Here is a 16,893-nt window from a genome sequence, read left to right as displayed (position 1 = left end):
GGGATTGAGTCGTTGCAAGGTCAGGTCTGACGCTCTATAGAGGCTCCCCTTACTTTTTCTGGTGGGGGGAGGCGCTATTCATTACCCCCTCCTCCCCCACGGCAAGAACGCGAAGGCGCAGAGCGGATTTTATCCACACACACCCCCCCCTTCAGTTTTGTACCGCATAAACTTTTTGGGCGGACGTTTGTTTTTCGGAACCGCCGCCGCCGGTGCCGCGCAAGGAAAACGCGCAGGTTGCGCCCTGGGTTGGGGGTGGGGCAATCGGTGCAGGTGAGGGGGGGACGGAGGAGGTGCTGAGTGCGTCCGGAGGCCCGTTTGGGTTCGGCCCGTCTTTTCCCCGGGAGTTGATAAGGCGGCGGCAGGTGCCGGGAGGGGGCGGGGCGGAGAGGGGCGGGGGTCACCGCGTCCTGCCCCTTCCCTCCCTCCCTCCCTCCCTCCGGCAGCTGCCGCCGCCTCCATGTTTGATGCGGGCAAAGGGAGAGCGCTGTCCAGCAGCTTGGGCGGACCGTGGGAGGCGGTCGCCTTTTATTGCCCCCCCCCCAGTCCCGATTCGAGATCGGACTGGGGGGAGCGCTAAATCGCAGTGCGACCCCAGCTGCCTCCTTCGGCCCACCCCCAATTCTCCGGACTACACCAGCAAATGCTTCTGGGCCCCTCCTCTTTGACCCCCCTCCCCCGAAAGTGTGTGTGTGTCTATATGGGGGGGGGGAGGGGAGTTCACAAACCAAGACCGGAACGAAGAATAAGGGGGGGGGGGGTGTCGGCTGTTTGTGTGTCCTTCCCGCGTCTTCTCCGTCCCCGCCAAGTCCCTCGCTCCCCTTTCTCCGGGCTTGATTCGAGTCAACAGGCGCGGGCTCCGGTTCGGCTTCCCCCGCCCGCCCGCCCGCCCGCCCGCCCGGCTGCGGCCGCTTTCCTCTGAGCGCGTGCAGAGCGCCGGGGCGTGTGATGCTGGGGGCGGCGTGCCCGCGGGCGGCGCTAGGGGTCAGGGCAGGCTCGGGGGTGCCCTCAGTCAAGATGGAGGCGGGCCGGGGCTCCGAGGGGGCGGCCCCGCGCTCGACGTCAGGCAGCGGCCGGTGATTTGCTCGGCGGGCGGCTGAAGCGGGCGCTGCGAACTGCCCGGACGGCGATGCCGCTCCCACGCCGCCCACGCCGCGCGCCCCGCAGCCCGCCCGGTGAGCCACCCCCCTCCGCCGCGCCGCGACCCCCCCCCCCCGGCACAGACCCCGGGTCTCCCGCCGGCGCCACGGACAGGGAGGGTGGGTGGGTGCGCACTGGGCGGGCAGGCGGGAGGGGGATTCAGGGTCAGCGCTCGACCCCCGCGGGCCGGCTTCGGGGAAGGGGGGGGGCTCACGTTCCCCTCTGGGTCGGCCCGGGTCCGCGGACGGGGGCTGACAAAGAACTGAAGGGGGGAGCTGGCGGAGACCGACGGTGGAAGGGCTGGGGGGAAGGCGGGGGGAAGCAGGCAGGCAGGCAGGCAGGCAGGCAGGCACTTGGTGCGCGCGGACACTCCCCCCCCGCCCCCAGGTCAACTCCAGCCCGACTTTGCAAAGCATCTCCGAGAGGAAGAGTTGGGGTCTCCGCCACCCCCACCCCCCGCCGCCGCCCCTCCTCCTTCCCGAAGTTGCTGGCTGAGCTCCGGCTGCCGCCGAGACCCTCGGAGTTCTGGGGCGCTCGCTTACTCCCGCGAAAGCCTGCAGGGGCTTCTGTACGCTGGAACGGGCGGTGTGTGTGTGTGGGTGTGGGTGTGGGGTTGTCCTCCTCCCTCCCTTCCCTCCCCCGGGTTTTTGGTGGGGGGCTTGGCTTTCCCTTCCCTCGGGTCCCCCGGCGCGCCTTTCCCTCCGGCTTACTCGCTCTCCAGCGCGCGCGCGATCCCCGCGCTCCTTGGCCGCTGCCTCCTCCGGCTGGGCTCGGCGGCGCCCGGTTGCCCCTGGCGCCACCGGCCCACTCTTGCCCCGCAGCGACCGGCGCCCCAGCGACCCCCACCCCGCGCAAGAAAAGCCCCCGCGGAGCCCAGCGCGGCGCTCGGCTGGCTCCGCTGGGAGGAAGAGGTGCGCTCGGGCCCGGCCGGGAGCGAAGCCGAGAGAAGCGCCCCCCCCCTCCGGCTTTGGGGCTGCACGGGCTGGATCGAGGCCGCCTGGCAAGAGGGGAAAGGGTCCTTTCTCTTGGGGTGGGGAGCTGGGCCCTGGGGAGGGAATTTGGGGGGCGGGGGGGGGCAAGAGCTCCGACCGGGCAGCTTCAGATGGGCTGGAGAGCTCTGGAAATGGGGGCTTTGGGGGGAGAGTTGGGGGGCCAAGCGCTGACTCTCCTCCACAGCTGTTAAATTCATTGCAAAAATAGGGGGTGGGTGGAGGGGTGTGCGTGAGAATTGGGAAGGGGGGCTTCGGGACAGGCAGGGGCACCCACCTTTGTCGTTTGCTCTCCTTCCTCCCTTGGCATCTTTCCCTGTCAACCTTGCTGGGGCGGGGGGGGGGGGCGAGGAGCGAGTCTTTCACATGCGCCCTGACCATTTGCCCGGGGGGGGGGGGGGGGTTGCCAGGGCAGGCTGGGGAGGAAGGATTTTTGGAGTTTGGGTGGCCAAATGTAGGCTTTTCGGGTGTCTGAATCGGCTCTACCCCCTCCCCCCGCGGCCCCCCCCCCCGCCATCTCTGGCACACCAGATGCGTTCTGTGCGCCACTTGGCTGCACCCTTGGGAGGCGTGCACATGGCAAGGGACGCTATTGCAAGCTGGGAATCCAGACTGGGACTCTCGGAAGGTGGCTTGCTGTCTAGTGGTTGGCCTGCCGTTCTCCTAGGCGGCATGGGAGGGGGGCTTAGGTTGCCTCTCCCCACCCCCTTGCCCATCTCTCCATCAAAGAGTGATTTGTTGGGAAGAGAAGAAAGCAAAGCAGCCATTGATACCCCCCTCCTCCCTCCCCCTCCCCTCTTTTAATTATTGTTGGGTTTATTTTTTAAAAAGTCTTTGCTCAAGTTCCAGGGGTGCCGCTTCTCCCGTCCTTCTCCCAAAGTCAGTCTTGTGCTTCTTGATCGAGTTATATTTTAAGTTCCCTTTCCTCTTCTTCCTTTTGTGCAGATATCTGAGCCACAGAGACCCCAGCTCCAGACAGTCCAGTGGCCAGACTCCCCAATGCCGAGATCCTGGGAGAATTATGGATTTGACTAAAATGGGTCTGATACAGCTCCAGAACCCCAGCCACGCCACGGGTCTCCTGCAGAAAGCCAACCAAATGCGCCTGGCAGGGACCTTGTGCGACGTGGTCATTCTGGTGGACAGCCAAGAGTTCCACGCTCACCGGACCGTGTTGGCTTGCACGAGTAAGATGTTCGAAATCCTGTTCCACCGCAACAGTCAACATTACACCTTGGACTTCCTCTCACCAAAGACTTTCCAGCAGATCCTGGAGTATGCCTACACCGCCACCTTGCAGGCGAAAGTGGAGGACTTGGATGACCTGCTCTACGCTGCTGAGATCCTCGAGATTGAATACCTGGAAGAGCAGTGCTTGAAGATCTTGGAGACCATCCAGGCTTCCGAAGACAACGATGCCGAGGCCAACATGGCCGACGGCGGGGCCGAAGAGGAGGAAGACCGGAAGTCAAAACTGGTGAAGAATATCCTCATCTCAAAACATTCCAGTGAAGAGAGCGGCTACTCCAGTCTGGCCGGCCAGAGCTTGACCGGGATGATGGTGGAGCAGAGCCCTTCCATGTCAACCTCGTTCGGCCTGTCCGTCATGAGTCCCACCAAGGCGGCGGTCGATAGCTTGATGTCCATCGGCCAGTCGTTACTGCAAGGAGCTTTGCAGCAGAACATCCCTGAGGACTCACGGGCGGCCAATGGCCGGCGCATGAGCATGTCCGAAGTGAAAACTGAAGCCATGCAGGTGGAAGAGGCCTCCGGCCACGAGAGCGCCGGGACGGCTGACTTGAGCGCTTCCGGCGGGGACAAGGCGGAGGACAAAGGCAAGCAAGGACCCGGCACCCCGACGCGCAGCAGTGTCATCACTAGTGCCCGTGAGCTTCATTATGCCCGGGACGAGAATGTGGAGCAGCTCCCCGAGGGTGTCCCGGTTGGGCCGGAGCTGATGGTCTCTCACGGCGAGAAGCCGATGGGCCTGTACACGGGCCTCCCGAACCACAAGAGTGACTCTGTGCTCAGCATTCCTTCCTCCATGGCGCCCGCCTTGCACATGCAGCCGGCCCTGGCGGTTTCCATGGACTTCAGTGCCTATGGGGGTCTCCTGCCCCAAGGCTTCATTCAGAGGGAGCTGTTCAGCAAGCTGGGGGAACTGGCTGTGGGGATAAAAACCGAGGCCCGAGCCCTGGTTGAGCAGTGCAGCGTCTGCGGGGCGGAACTGCCGGACAACGAGACGGTGGAACAACACAGGTACGTGAGCTCTTCCTTTGCTCTCGGCTTATTCTTGCAACTGAACCTGATGTTTCATTTTTCCTTTTTAGCCATGGCCCAGCCTTTCGCTGCCCCCCACCCAATCTTCTGGAGACTTTCTTTCTTGTCTGGGCAAAGTGGGCAAAACCAGGTTTCCTTGTAATTGGCCTATTCATGCCCCGGATATTGTACTGGCCTGCTGAATTGCACTGAATGTGTCTTGGGGAGCTGGTTTTTCAAGTGAAAGCAAAATAAAGACAGAGGCTACAAAGTTGATGCCTGAGCTGGTGGCAACCAAATTCCAAGGCCGTGTGTGTGTGCACGCGCGTGCGTCCATGCTCAGGTGCCCAAATTTGTCTGTGCGGCCTCTGATTGAGGCAGAGCAGCCAGATGAATTCTTCCCTGGAGTTCAGGACTGCCTTGAAAACCTTTTGGCCTCTTGCTTTTCTGTCAATCGAACTGTGACTGGGGGGCAGGGTGGGGCAGGTTGGGGACCAGTTGCCGTGTACAGTGTGTGAGTGCCTCTTTCTTCTGAGTCTTAAAGTCCATCCTGCCGACTGGCTTGCAGGGATGGGGCTATTGTCCTGAGCCATTTTAAAGCCATGAACGTTTGCCAGGCAGGCCTCTGTTATTTTCTGGACAGTTTTTTAATCGGCACCTCCTTACAAAAGTCTGGTTTCAGTGTGATGCAGGTCAGGTTAAGAGGTGGCCCATAGGACTGGGCACTCGCAGGGCATCTCCCTGTGCGTGCCTAGCAGCCAAGTGTCAGTTGAATGCCATCCGAGTACAGAGTCCCATGGGTGTGTTCTTAAGACACTGGTTTGGTATCTGTGACCCCACCCCCCCCAATGTACACATGTGCTTCTTCCCAAGTTCACACGTTACAGTAAATATGGATACTGTTTCTGTACAGTGTACCCTTGAGGCCTTTTTAATAAGTGTGTTGAGCCGTTCTCATAGTTTCAGAGACTAGCCAGTCTGTAGTAGAACAGTTTGACTCCAGTCCTGTAGCACTTTAGTGACTAAGAAGATCTTTGGGGTATTTGACAAAGGGTGCTATGTCCCTTGGAAGCTCATGCCCTGAAAATCTTGCTTATCTCCAAGGTGCTATTGGACACAAGTGGAGTGATTCTCATATTACATTTGATGCCCATATTAGTAAACAGCATTTATCTGGGTACCGTTTCCCAATTCCACTGGTAGAGAGCACGTGCGCATGCAAGCACATGGGGTATCATGTTTGTGCAGCTAATCTGTTTGGTGTGGGGTTGTTCTCGTGAACACGCCGTTCCTGCTGTGTCCTGGATACTCAGTCTGAATCCCCATCTTTCCGACCTGTTGCTTTTAAACTCGCCCTGGAAAGGGACGCTGCTGTTCCGTTGCTCAGTCTGCTGAGATAGAGTTTCCCCCCAATGAGTTAATTGACCTACTCAGTATTTCTGCAATTGGGGGAGGGGCAGCACATACATTTTTGGCTATTTTCCCTGACATGTCTGAATGTTCCTTTGAACTACACTGGTTTAATTGAGAGATGTGTATAGATTTCTAGGTTTTATCTTCTAACTGAAACAATTGGTCGTGTGCAGTCTTTAATGGAGGACTGAAATATGGAGATGAAAGATCTCTGCATCAGATCAGCGAGCAAATGATTTCTAGCCCTGACTGAGATTGATCTCTGTCTCTCTCTGTGTGTTTTTTAAGCATTCATCTCCTTGGACCTTTGGGGACAAACTCAGAATAATTCCAGAAAAGCTTTGCCTGCTACAAATGAATCATTTTTGTCTTAATGCGAGAGGCTGTTTTGGGAATCTTTTTCAAATGGCTTTTGCTCATCTACGCTGGGAGGGGTTTGCCTTGTAAATCGATCTCGGGGTCTTCAGTTTTATCCCGTGATGCCCAAGTCGGCTGCTTAGCTCTGCCTGGGAGAACTGAAAACCAAAACTACTACTTGTGTCAGAGAGAATATCTGTTTAGCCGTGTGCAAATGTTTGCTGTGGATATATAGAGTTAAGAAATATTTCTTGTGTGTCTAATACTGTGCAAACATATTATGAGACAGGCTGCTAATCAAGATTCAAAGCGACTATGTCAGAGATGCTCTGAAGTGTTTTAATGAATCAACACATTTAATTACACTAGTTCCATTGTGCATAATATACACAGACAGCTTGCATGGGTGTGAAAGAGAATTGGATATTCTGTCAGAAGTCTTGCAGCCAGTTTTGACCGGCAGCTTCTAGAAACAATGCGTGTGGCTGATGAGTGATGCTCCTTCTGCCCGGATGTACGCTGGTCCGTCTCACTACACTCAGCCCTGGTATTTTTTTTTAAAAAAAACCCCAAACACAATACCACTGCCTTAATTTTCATTACTGGTTTAAACACGGAGCATCAGATTCTCTGGATTGTTCCGAGTCTTGTTCTACCGTGCGTCCTGATTGTGGCTTGAGCAAGTTCAGACAAAACAGCTCACATGATTAGATGTTCCTCCAGAATGCGAGCAGAACTCCCTGTTCACAGAAAGCCAGCATGCCAGGGAAAAACGATCTGGCATAACACCGTCCCTGACTCACTAGTTTTTTACTTGCAAATGTCTGTTTGGCTTGAGGGAACATTTCATCTCCCACTCCATTTGTGAAAAAAACCTTACTTTCTCTTTCACCGTTTGTTAGAAAGAACATGGCGCACCATCATGTGGCGGTGGGGGGGTGTCTCTGAATTGTTTAGGGGAAGTTACCCAGTTTGCCTGGAAAGAGGTTACTTTAGGGAATATTGACTCTGGTAAGTGCCACCCAAGATTTGCTGAACACCAGCGGTTGCACCATCTAAAGCAGTGAGCCAGTTCCTGTCATCTGCAAGAACTGTGTTTGTGAATTTGGAAATGAATCTCACTGAGTGGGGGGGTCATTTCCTCCCCACCAAGTGTGCCCAGGGGGCCAACTGCAAAGAGCAGACCTGCAGACCTCTAGTCAGAATCGTCTATTCAGAGGGGCTTGCACCCAGAAAAGTATTCCTGAGATTGCGCACAAGTGAGATAGTTTCAGAGAGTAGTTCTGTTGGTCAGCGGGAGAACTGCTACATTTGAGGCCAAGGACACCTTGAAGACCCTCAAGATTTTTGGGGTATGAGCTTCCAAGTGTCAAAGGTCCCTTTGTTACGTGAGGGAGAATGAGTGGCAATGGGAACATGGAGTTGCTTATCTGGGTATGAGCGGTCCATGTCTCAAAGAGACCGGGCACTGATCTCTTTTCAAAGCATGCGCTTGAAGCCTGTCCCCAGTCAGTTTCCCCAGAACAGCCGGTCTCCAGATTGTGCCCAGAGGTTAGGGGAGAACGGATCCCCCATTTTGTGCCTTGATTCTGACATTTCCCATTGAGCTGATTTTCCCTTCTCTTTCATTCCCGATGCGATTCTGGAGTTGGAGAAGGAACTGTTTTTGCAGCTTTGAGTGAACTCGTGTCTCTGCCCATCATGACATCACTGGTCCACTTGGATGCATTGATGAAATATCGCAACAAAGTTGTCTGCATGCAAGGTGAAGGGTGATTCGGTCCCGATTCATTGTGTGTTGTGTTTTGCTGATGAGAACACACGGTCTGTGTGTCATTAAAACGTCCCAGCAAAATAATCTCAATGCAGCCATCTCTCAAGGACCAGACTGCAGTGTCTTATCAACGGGCAAATGCACACAGTCACCACTGCAAAGGACAGGAGAACCGAGGCACTGTACGCTATTAAACCATTTTGGAAATAAAAACAACAACACAGCAATTCTGACTTCCTTGTGCATTGTTTCAGAAACTTTGCAAAGCAATACAAAATAATTCCACACTTCAAAATTCAGGGAGCAAGTTGGATGAGGAGAATTTTGGCAACCGTCTTTTGTTCTCCTCTCACTCACTAGGCTGATGGACAGTGTTAAACTTTTTATTGCTGGCTAGTGTGGTGTAGTGGTTGAGAGCAGGTGGATTCTAATCTGGAAAGCCAGGTTTGATTCCCCACTCCTCCATCTGAGTGGCAGAGGCTTGTCTAGTGAACCAGATATGTTTCCGCACTCCTACATTCCTGCTGGGTGACCTTGGGCTAATTACAGTTCTCTCAGAACTCTCCCAGCCCCACCTGCCTCACAAGTTGTCTGTTGTGGAGAGAGGAAGGGAAAGGAGCTTGTAGGTCACCTGGAGTCTCCTTACAGGAGAGAAAGGTAAGGTATAAATCCAAACTACTCCTCCTCCTCCTCCTCCTCCTCCTCCTCCTCCTCCTCCTCCTCCTCCTCCTCCTCCTCTTCTTCTTCTTCTTCTTCTTCTTCTTCTTCTTCTTCTTCTTCTTCTTCTTCTTCTTCTTCAATGCATCTGTAAGCTTCTATGGGCCCCCTTGGTGGGGGGCAAGGCAGGATAGAAATATTTTCAAGAATCCAAAGTCTTGCAGAAATTGTGAAACCTAGTCAGACTATTATAGAGTTGCAGCAGAGTGTGTGATCTTGAATTTGTATTGCCAAATACCACCTCTTCCCCCCCCCCCGCCGTCCCACCTGCCCAAGAGTATGTGGGGTGGGGGTGGGGGAGATAAACTCTGATCTGCATTTCCTGCAGTGCTGAATCTAGCTGGGAGGGCAACTTGGCAGAGATTGGTTGGGGTTTTTTAGCACTGAATCAGTTGGATCTTGGCAACGCTGATCAATAATCTTTTAATTGCAGCAGATTTTCTGTCCAATTAGAATTTCTCCTGATTGTTCCAAATTATGAATATGGAGATGGAAACTTTAATAGATTTTTTTTGGATGGCTGTTATGTTTTCTCCCTTGAAAGACTTGAGGCAACACCTGTGGCGGTTGTAAATCAGTAATTTGGATGTTTTTTAACACATTCCAGTTGCTTTTCTTGAGAGGGAAAGTCCGCTCTAAAGGGGGAGTCTGCAAAAAAAATGGCCTGGCTAATCATTGGAGAGCTCAGCCTGGCATAAATTAATTGTGGCAAGGGCCAATGGAAACATAGGGGATGGTGACTGTCTGAAGCCCCATACCCCTGAGTGGGGCAGTGGGCTTTGATCTGGCCTGGATGAACCACCAGGTGAGATGGACAAGCAGCAGCCAAGTTCTGAGGAAGTGGAAAGGACAGCGCCGGATCAGGGATGATGCCTTTGCGTTTATTTATATCCCACTTTTCATCCCAGTTTTTGACCTTCCCCAAAGCAAAAAAACTCTCTGTATTACTATAGGTTTAACATTTCAGTTGAGCTGTGTTTTGAGTAAGAGCATACAAATATGTCAGGGAGTTTAGCTTTCCCCCTCTTTAATGTTTTAAAGCAGCACTTAAGTTTTTGACTAATTGAGCGTGCATTGAGTTTGCAACTGTACATTTGCTTAAAACAAAAGGTTTCCTTCAAGGTTCAGGAAAGTTCATACTTAATCTGATGTTGATATTGATTTTAGCTTCTAATTGAGTGTTGGGAGGAGGCTGGGAAACCCTGCAGTTCAAACATGCTTAAACATGGCAGTATTAACGAGAGAGTTGCCCACCATCCAAGAAGCAGGGACACAGTTCTCTCCCTAGTGAAGCATTTTTAATTACTGGGAGAGAATTAAGTGTGTAGTCCTTTAGTCAACATACCTCCATTCCTGTTTTGAGGTTAATTTAACTTCCTTCCTTCCTTCCTTCCTTCCTTCCTTCCTTCCTTCCTTCCTTCCTTCCTTCCTTCCTTCCTTCCTTCCTTCCTTCCTTCCTTCCTTCCTTCCTTCCTTCCTTCCTTCCTTCCTTCCTTCCTTCCTGCCTGCCTGCCTGCCTGCCTGCCTGCCTGCCTGCCTGCCTGCCTGCCTGCCTTACACAATCTGGTCATGTTGCCTGAATCTAGATTGTCATTCAGTGCATGTGACGTGTGTGGCTGTGGCCAGCCAGTTGTGATTTTGGTGGTGATGTTCCAGTAGATTTCTAGTTTCGGCTACTGCAATAACCGTGTCGTGTTTTCTGTACTTCGGAATTCACTTCAACCTGAAGTTTCCCATCTCCCTTTTCTCTTTCCCCACCATTTCTCTCTCCCCCCCTCCCGCTGTCCAGTCTTGACAATGATTATTTCCAGAGTTGGTCGGCTGGCTTTAGGGTCTCTTGTTTCTTACTGATGGACCTTATTAGTGGCACCTGGCATCATAACCCGTTAATGGAAACCAGTGTTCTCCGACTCCCCGATCACTGACAAGTAGCTCTGTCAGTTGGCCCTCGCCATGCGAGGAAGTTCTTATTAGCTTTATGGCCAAGAGAATTCGCCTCGTTCAGGAAATGAATGTTGCCGCTAAGGTCCCTCGCACTGACCCCGATCATGTAACCTGGGAGCACCAGCAGAGACCCTTCCTCAGGAAGCTCGGCGGCCATGTCAGGGGGGTTTCTCTGGTTCTTGTCACTGGGGAAAGAAGGCGTGCTTTGTGGAACAGAATGGCCCGGCACTTTTTGATTTATCCTTAACAGTTACCATGCGTGGAATGTGGAGAGGTCTTGAGTCCCCTTTGTCCGTGGACACTCCTGAGATGTTGGTCCCAATTGAAAAGGTGGCTACTTCTGTTTACTTTCTTTGCTGCTCACTTGAAATATCACTTTTCTCACCTTGGGGATTTCATCCCCCTTCTTGAATCTGGAATCCCTATGCCATACCCTATGGAGTTATTCCAGTCAGAACCCACTGAAATCAAGGGCGTAGCTTGACTTAGGGTTGCACTGTCTATAGGTTACTCATTCAGTCTGAAAAATTTTGTACTGAACTCTGCTGTGTAATAAATTATATCTACAGATTTTCCCTAAAAGGAAATCGTTATCTTTCAGTGAGCTCAGTTGTCTGTGGATGTCGATGGAGCGGGAGTTCCACAGAACTAGGACCACTGCCGGAAAGGCTTCCTGCTTTGGACCGAAACCGCTTTCCAGGAAGGGGTCTGGATCAAAATGTTCCTATTTGGAGGTCTCAAATGGTGCTGAGATGAGAAGGGAGGTCAGTTGAGGCTTCACAGCCTCTACGTTCAACAAAGATCTCTCTTTTAGCTCTTAACAACTGGGCCCTTTCCATCTAATGGGACTCGCCGTTCCCTCCCTCTTGGGGAGGATTTAAAAATTAGGGTTTCTTGGACGCCTCTTATTATTTTACTGCTGTTTTTAAAGATTTTAACTATATTTATATTTGTATCGAGATTTATGTTGTGCACCGCCCGGAGCCCCTCGGGGATGGGGCGGTATAAAAGTCTAAATAATAAATAAATAAAAATAAATAAGTATTAAAACCAGCCCCCTTATTTCCCAAATGGTGTAAGCTGAGGGGCTTGCATTTTGTCCCAATCCCGCTGTCTTTTTCATTGAGAGTTTTGGACTCTGGATTGTTGGGAGTTTCACCTTCCCTTCCTGAAGACTGGAGATTCTTTTGGCAGAATATTTCAGCGCCGACATTATGAAGGTGTCTGCTGAACTGAGGGAAATTAGAATGTGTGTTGTCATTTAAGCAAAAAATAAAACATTTATTTGGACTTGAAGTTGACATCTGGGAGCACGAGCCTTTCTTCTCAAACCACACTTCAATCAAGAGCCACGCCCCAGAAAGGAGTCCGGGTCATTTTTCCGAGCCTTTGGGGTGTGGGGGAGGATGCTTTAAAATCCAGCCAGGGGAGAGATTTTTAGCACACACACACACACACCCCATCCACCAGAAAGATGATGACAACTGATGAGAAGCCCTTCCCAAGAGTGCTACACCTGGCACAGAATCCACTTTTAGGTGCTCAGTGAATAATTTTTTAACCAGTTTTTGGATGATCTGGTGGGTTGTGTGTCTCCCCCCCTTTTTTTTTTACCCTTATCCGGTCTACTTTGATTCTGCTTTTTTTGGGTAAACATTTTTTGGTTTTACTATAATACTGGATTATGGCATAGTTACCTTTGAGTGCAGTAGCACCGTAGAGATGAACAAGATTTCCGTGGTGTCAGCTTTCAAGAATCAAAGCTCCCTTCATCTGTGAGGTGCTCTGAGTGCTTTACGACAGCCCAAGATGGAGATCTTGCTGAAATGATCTGCATGAATTATTGTAGGTGGTTTGGTTTAAATGTTAAGGTGCTCTGTTTTAGGGAGGGAGGGGATGACTTTTATGTTGTTGGTTTTTTGTAGACCATTTTGGCAGCAATCTTCTCAGAGGCCATGTAGAATGTGTGTGTGCATTATGTATTTAAACTGTTTATTGCTGTCATGTTCTCCTTCCAATAGCTGCTGGCTTACTACCTACCATGTCTATCTATCCTGGCTTGGGGTGTGATTGGAGGCTTACCCACTCGGCATGGGTGTAGGGAAATAAACAAATAAGCCCAGGATAGGCTGGGGAGGGGAAGGGTTTGGGCACCCTTTGATCGGCCACCTTGAGTTTGTGTGCCAGTGCTCTGTTCTTAACATCTCTCCACAAATACGGCTTAACAATAAACACTGTGTGACTGTTTTATTATTTGCAGGCTCACATGCCACACTAAGTCATTGCAAACAAAGTTTGCAGATGATGAATGCAGGAGGGGAGAAATTGGCGCAGGGGTTTTTCCCCTTTGTGCCCAAAAATGCCACAGAACAGCTCGTGAGGAACTCTTGCAATGATGCCGAACTTCTTAGAAGTCTGAGTAAATCCTCCCCTCTCCGCTTCCTGCGAGTGTTGTAGGTGGCTATGTTCCTCCTTGGGAGCATGCGAGGGGTGGCCTTTCCTTGCATCGAACAAGATGAGTAACTTGCTTTCATTCATGACCAGCAGCCGTTTCATCCACCCTGGCCGTTTCAAGGAATGACTTCTAAAAATGAGTAATTACTGAATATTTCCCATCAGTCAAACCAGGGGGCTGTGGCGTGGCCTCTTGCCGAAGTGAAAAAAAATATTTCTGTTTGCAGTTAATTTTAGTGGCAGGCCGATCATGTTAACTGGCTGTAATTGCTTCCAGAGATGGCCGAGGTTTTTGTGTGTTGGGATGAAGGGTCTGGTAAGTGCACACTTCCTGTGTAAATTAGCTTGTCCCATTCATACCGGCCAGACCTGGATTCTGTCACTCTGGCAGACAATGGCTCTCTCCAGACCCTGGTATCCAGCAGTTCCCTGCTTTGTCAGACCCAAGGAATTACTCTCCTTGCGGGCGTGTTTAGAACATAGAGCTAGAAGGGGCCTCAAGGGTCATCCAGTCCAACCCCCTGTATGTCATAGGAAATTCACAACTATATCCCCTCCTGTCCCCCACTTCCCCAGTGACCCCTGCTATATGCCTAAATGAAGGCAAAACCCCCCCCCCTCCAGGATGCAGGAGCCAATCTGGCCTGTAGGGAAATTCCTTCCAGCTGTAAAGCAGCTGGCCCTTTCCCCACTTACCTTTGTCCGAGGGTTGCTGCGCGCAATTCCCAGCGCGTGCAATTCCCGGCGCGTACCCTGGCTTCCCCACGACCCGCGTTCTGCGCGGGGTTATCAAAAGGCGCCATTTGAAAAGGCGGCAGGAATTACGCGCGCTGAGGGGACGCAAGAGAGTCAGCGTCGGGGTGGCTGCGTTCTCGCCACCCCTGAAGTGGGGAGTGCAGCTGGACCCTGCGCTACTTGAGGAAAGTAACGCGGGGCTTAAGGTAAGTGGGGAAAGGGCCGCTGTCGGCTCGGCATTGCCCTGGACATGCAAGGAAGCTGCAGCTCATCCCTTTCTGCCTCTTCCTCTCATGACCTGCCTGTTCACAGAATCATCCTTGCTGTCAGGTGGCCCTTCTAGCCTCTGCGTTGAGACCTCCAAAAAGAAAGAGGGCCCACCATCTCCCAGGAAGCCTCTCCCCCATGAGGAACTGCTCAAACCAGGGGTGTACCGCCCATGGGGACATACGAGGTCTAATGTCTCCAGGCTGCAACCATTGAGTCATGTGGGGACTGAAAATCACCCTCCACACCCCTCTTCCTTCGCCCTCTGGGTCCATACACTGACTTCAAGACCTGGTGCAAAAAAGCATGTTTGATCGTGGTGGGGGAGGACGATCACCCATATGGGAGGGTGGTGGGAGAGGGGTGGGTGGGATCAGACTTTGCACCCGGCTACATTTTCCCTAGATACGCCTCTGGCTCAAACTGTCAGAAAGTTCTTCCTCAGGTTTAACGGAAAATTCCTTTGAATTAATTTCAACCTGTTGGTCCTGGGCAACCGAAAACAATGTCTCTTTCTGGCTTCTTGGGCTATTTTGGTGCATTTTTGTTCAGCCAGGCAAGGTATGAGCATCCCTTTAAGGGTCTGTGCATCACCTGGCTAAGGCCAAGCCAAACTTCCAGGGACAAAGGGGCCAACCTTGGTCTTAGCGAGTGCCAATGAAAGTCTGAGTCCAGGGAGTGACGCCCATCTCTTCCGTGCCACTTGAGAGCCCAGCATTCTCTTCTTTGTAACACCTGGGGGGTGGGGGTGGCCCATGACCCACCCTACTGGCCTCTGTGGACAGTTTGCCTAATTGCAAAAGTCTAGTGGGAATCACTTTACTCTTTTGAAAGCAGCCAGGAACAGGCCCTGCAGTATAGAGAGGCTGATGGATCTTAGCCATGCTAGCCAATATGAAAGCAACGCACCTCTGAATACCAGCTGCAGGGCAAATACATCAGCGGAAACTTCCTTCTTGTCTGACTGGCAAGTTTCTCAGAAACACCTCAGGGATTTTCTGGTACCAGGACTAGCCCTTGATCTGATCCAACAGGGCTCTTCTTGGGCTAACACCATGGTAAGAGGATGCATTTGAAATGAAATGAGACTCAAAGATAGAAACTGTAATTTGTACATGTAAGAAAGTGTAACTTTTACTGTGCTGTCCTGAACAGATAGCTTCAGAGCGAAGCAGTAGAGTCATGTCCCGTTTTACCTTAGAAACCCACAAGATTTCCGGGGGATGAGCTTTTATTGTGAGAGATCTTTGAGTGTTTTGACTCCTGAGAACTCACATCTTGAAAATCCAGTTTGACGCTAAGGTGCTCCTGGACTTCTGCACTGTAACCCGCTCGACTTCAGCAGACTTGGAAGTCTGTTTAGGATGGTGCTGTTTTCATTTAATCCATAAGCTCAATTGATTTTTGAGGAAAACATTTCTAAACGAACAGGCATGCTATGTTTTCAAAGTGGTTTATAAGATTCATATACAATATCCATAAGTCTTTCTCTCTGAGTGTGTGTGAGAGAGAGATTTATACTGGCATTGTATAGCATATGTTGTAGCAGACGGTGAGAAATATCTCCATCTTTCTATATGTCACTGGGTTGTTTTTTTAAAGATGTGTCTACCACTAACACTGTTTACAAGTATTTTCCCCCCACACACACACACACACCATAAAGTTCACATTATTTTTTTAAAGATCTGTTGCCTAGCTAATCAGGGCCCTGTATTTAGTTGTTCAAAGGGCTTTTAAAATGAACCTAACTTGTTCCCACTCCCCTCCACCCTAAAAAGTCCTTGACCATTTTCTGCCCCATGAGGCATTTGTGGTGATTTTCAATCGATAAAAACAGAAATATCTAAAAGCACATTGAACAGCCTCAGAATAATGAAAAGTCGATTAGTCAGACTTGCCGTTTGAATTGTATGCACAGCTGCAGATAATCTTCAGGAAACTTGAGAGCCCAAAGGGTTAAATTAAAAAAGTTTTTGTATAAGCACAATTTGCCTTGAAAATATGGCCAGATTAATAATCTTTTAAAATTGCAATGAGACATTTGAACCCAGCAATTGGTGGGTGAAGTGATATCCTTGGTGTGTGGAGATGGCAGTCTGACAATCCCCATTGAACCTTGAAATTATTGGATGACTTTTGGATAGTCATTGTCTTCCATACTAGCCTACCTCTTAGGGTTGTTGTGAGCATGACAGGGTATGAGCCTTCAATGCTTTGAAGGAAGGGTGGGCTGTTTTAATCAGCAAAGGGATATCTGCTGGTCTTTATTTTCTCTTTAGAGCAGTTGATAATATTACTAGTCTTGGTACATCACAAAGCAGGTATTGTGACAAGGTATATTTATTTACTATTATTGCAATATCTTCCACTTACAGAATTTCATAAATGGAAAGACCAATGCCCTCTTTTTTTTGTTCAAAACATTTTTATTCTGCCCTTCCATCCAACTCAAGGTCCTAAGGCAGCAAACAGGAACCTTAAAACCAGCTTCAAAAATACACATAGACACAAAGGAAACAATTAAAATTGCAATTAAACAAAGTATTTTCCGCCCAAGTTGTTTACAGTGAATCTTGCTGTCAAATGCTAGGGTTTTTTCTTTGAATTCTGCATTTTTTCCCCCTCTGTTAGGTTTCGGAAACATTTTCCCTTCATTTTTCCTCCACTGTTTTCCCAAGCACTTTAACCACAATTTTTTTTTTAAATCCATTTCCAAGCCAGCTTCCCTTGAGCATGTTGGTCTTACTGTCTCCACCCCACCAAACATCTGACCCTTATCCAGGCACTGGGTAGTTAGTCAATCTCCCTTTCAACCATTTTCTCCTCCCCCTCCTCTTTCAT

The 16,893-nt window shown here is 50.8% G+C and overlaps 1 protein-coding gene across 5 annotated transcripts in view; it reads left to right on the top strand.

The window, feature by feature from the left end:
* The first annotated feature begins 1,024 nt into the window (after positions 1-1,024).
* Positions 1,025-16,893, top strand: part of ZBTB16 (zinc finger and BTB domain containing 16) — a 160,126-nt gene continuing 144,257 nt past the window's right edge. Inside the window, exons 1-2 of one of the 5 annotated variants that reach the window (XM_048512309.1) lie at positions 1,025-1,175; positions 3,075-4,388. In XM_048512309.1, the coding sequence (XP_048368266.1) occupies positions 3,151-4,388 (1,238 nt within the window). In that variant the 5' untranslated portion in view covers positions 1,025-1,175; positions 3,075-3,150. Of the gene's footprint in view, positions 1,176-1,249; positions 1,260-1,301; positions 1,726-1,971; positions 2,052-3,074; positions 4,389-16,893 lie in introns of those variants that run through there. The other 4 variants (XM_048512313.1, XM_048512312.1, XM_048512311.1 and 1 more) reach the window with 4 other exon arrangements.

Source organism: Sphaerodactylus townsendi, linkage group LG12 (genome assembly GCF_021028975.2).
Source record: "Sphaerodactylus townsendi isolate TG3544 linkage group LG12, MPM_Stown_v2.3, whole genome shotgun sequence".
Classification (NCBI taxonomy): domain Eukaryota; kingdom Metazoa; phylum Chordata; class Lepidosauria; order Squamata; family Sphaerodactylidae; genus Sphaerodactylus; species Sphaerodactylus townsendi.
The sequence above is the reverse complement of the archived record's forward strand: the minus strand, read 5'-3'. Positions and strand labels throughout refer to the sequence as shown.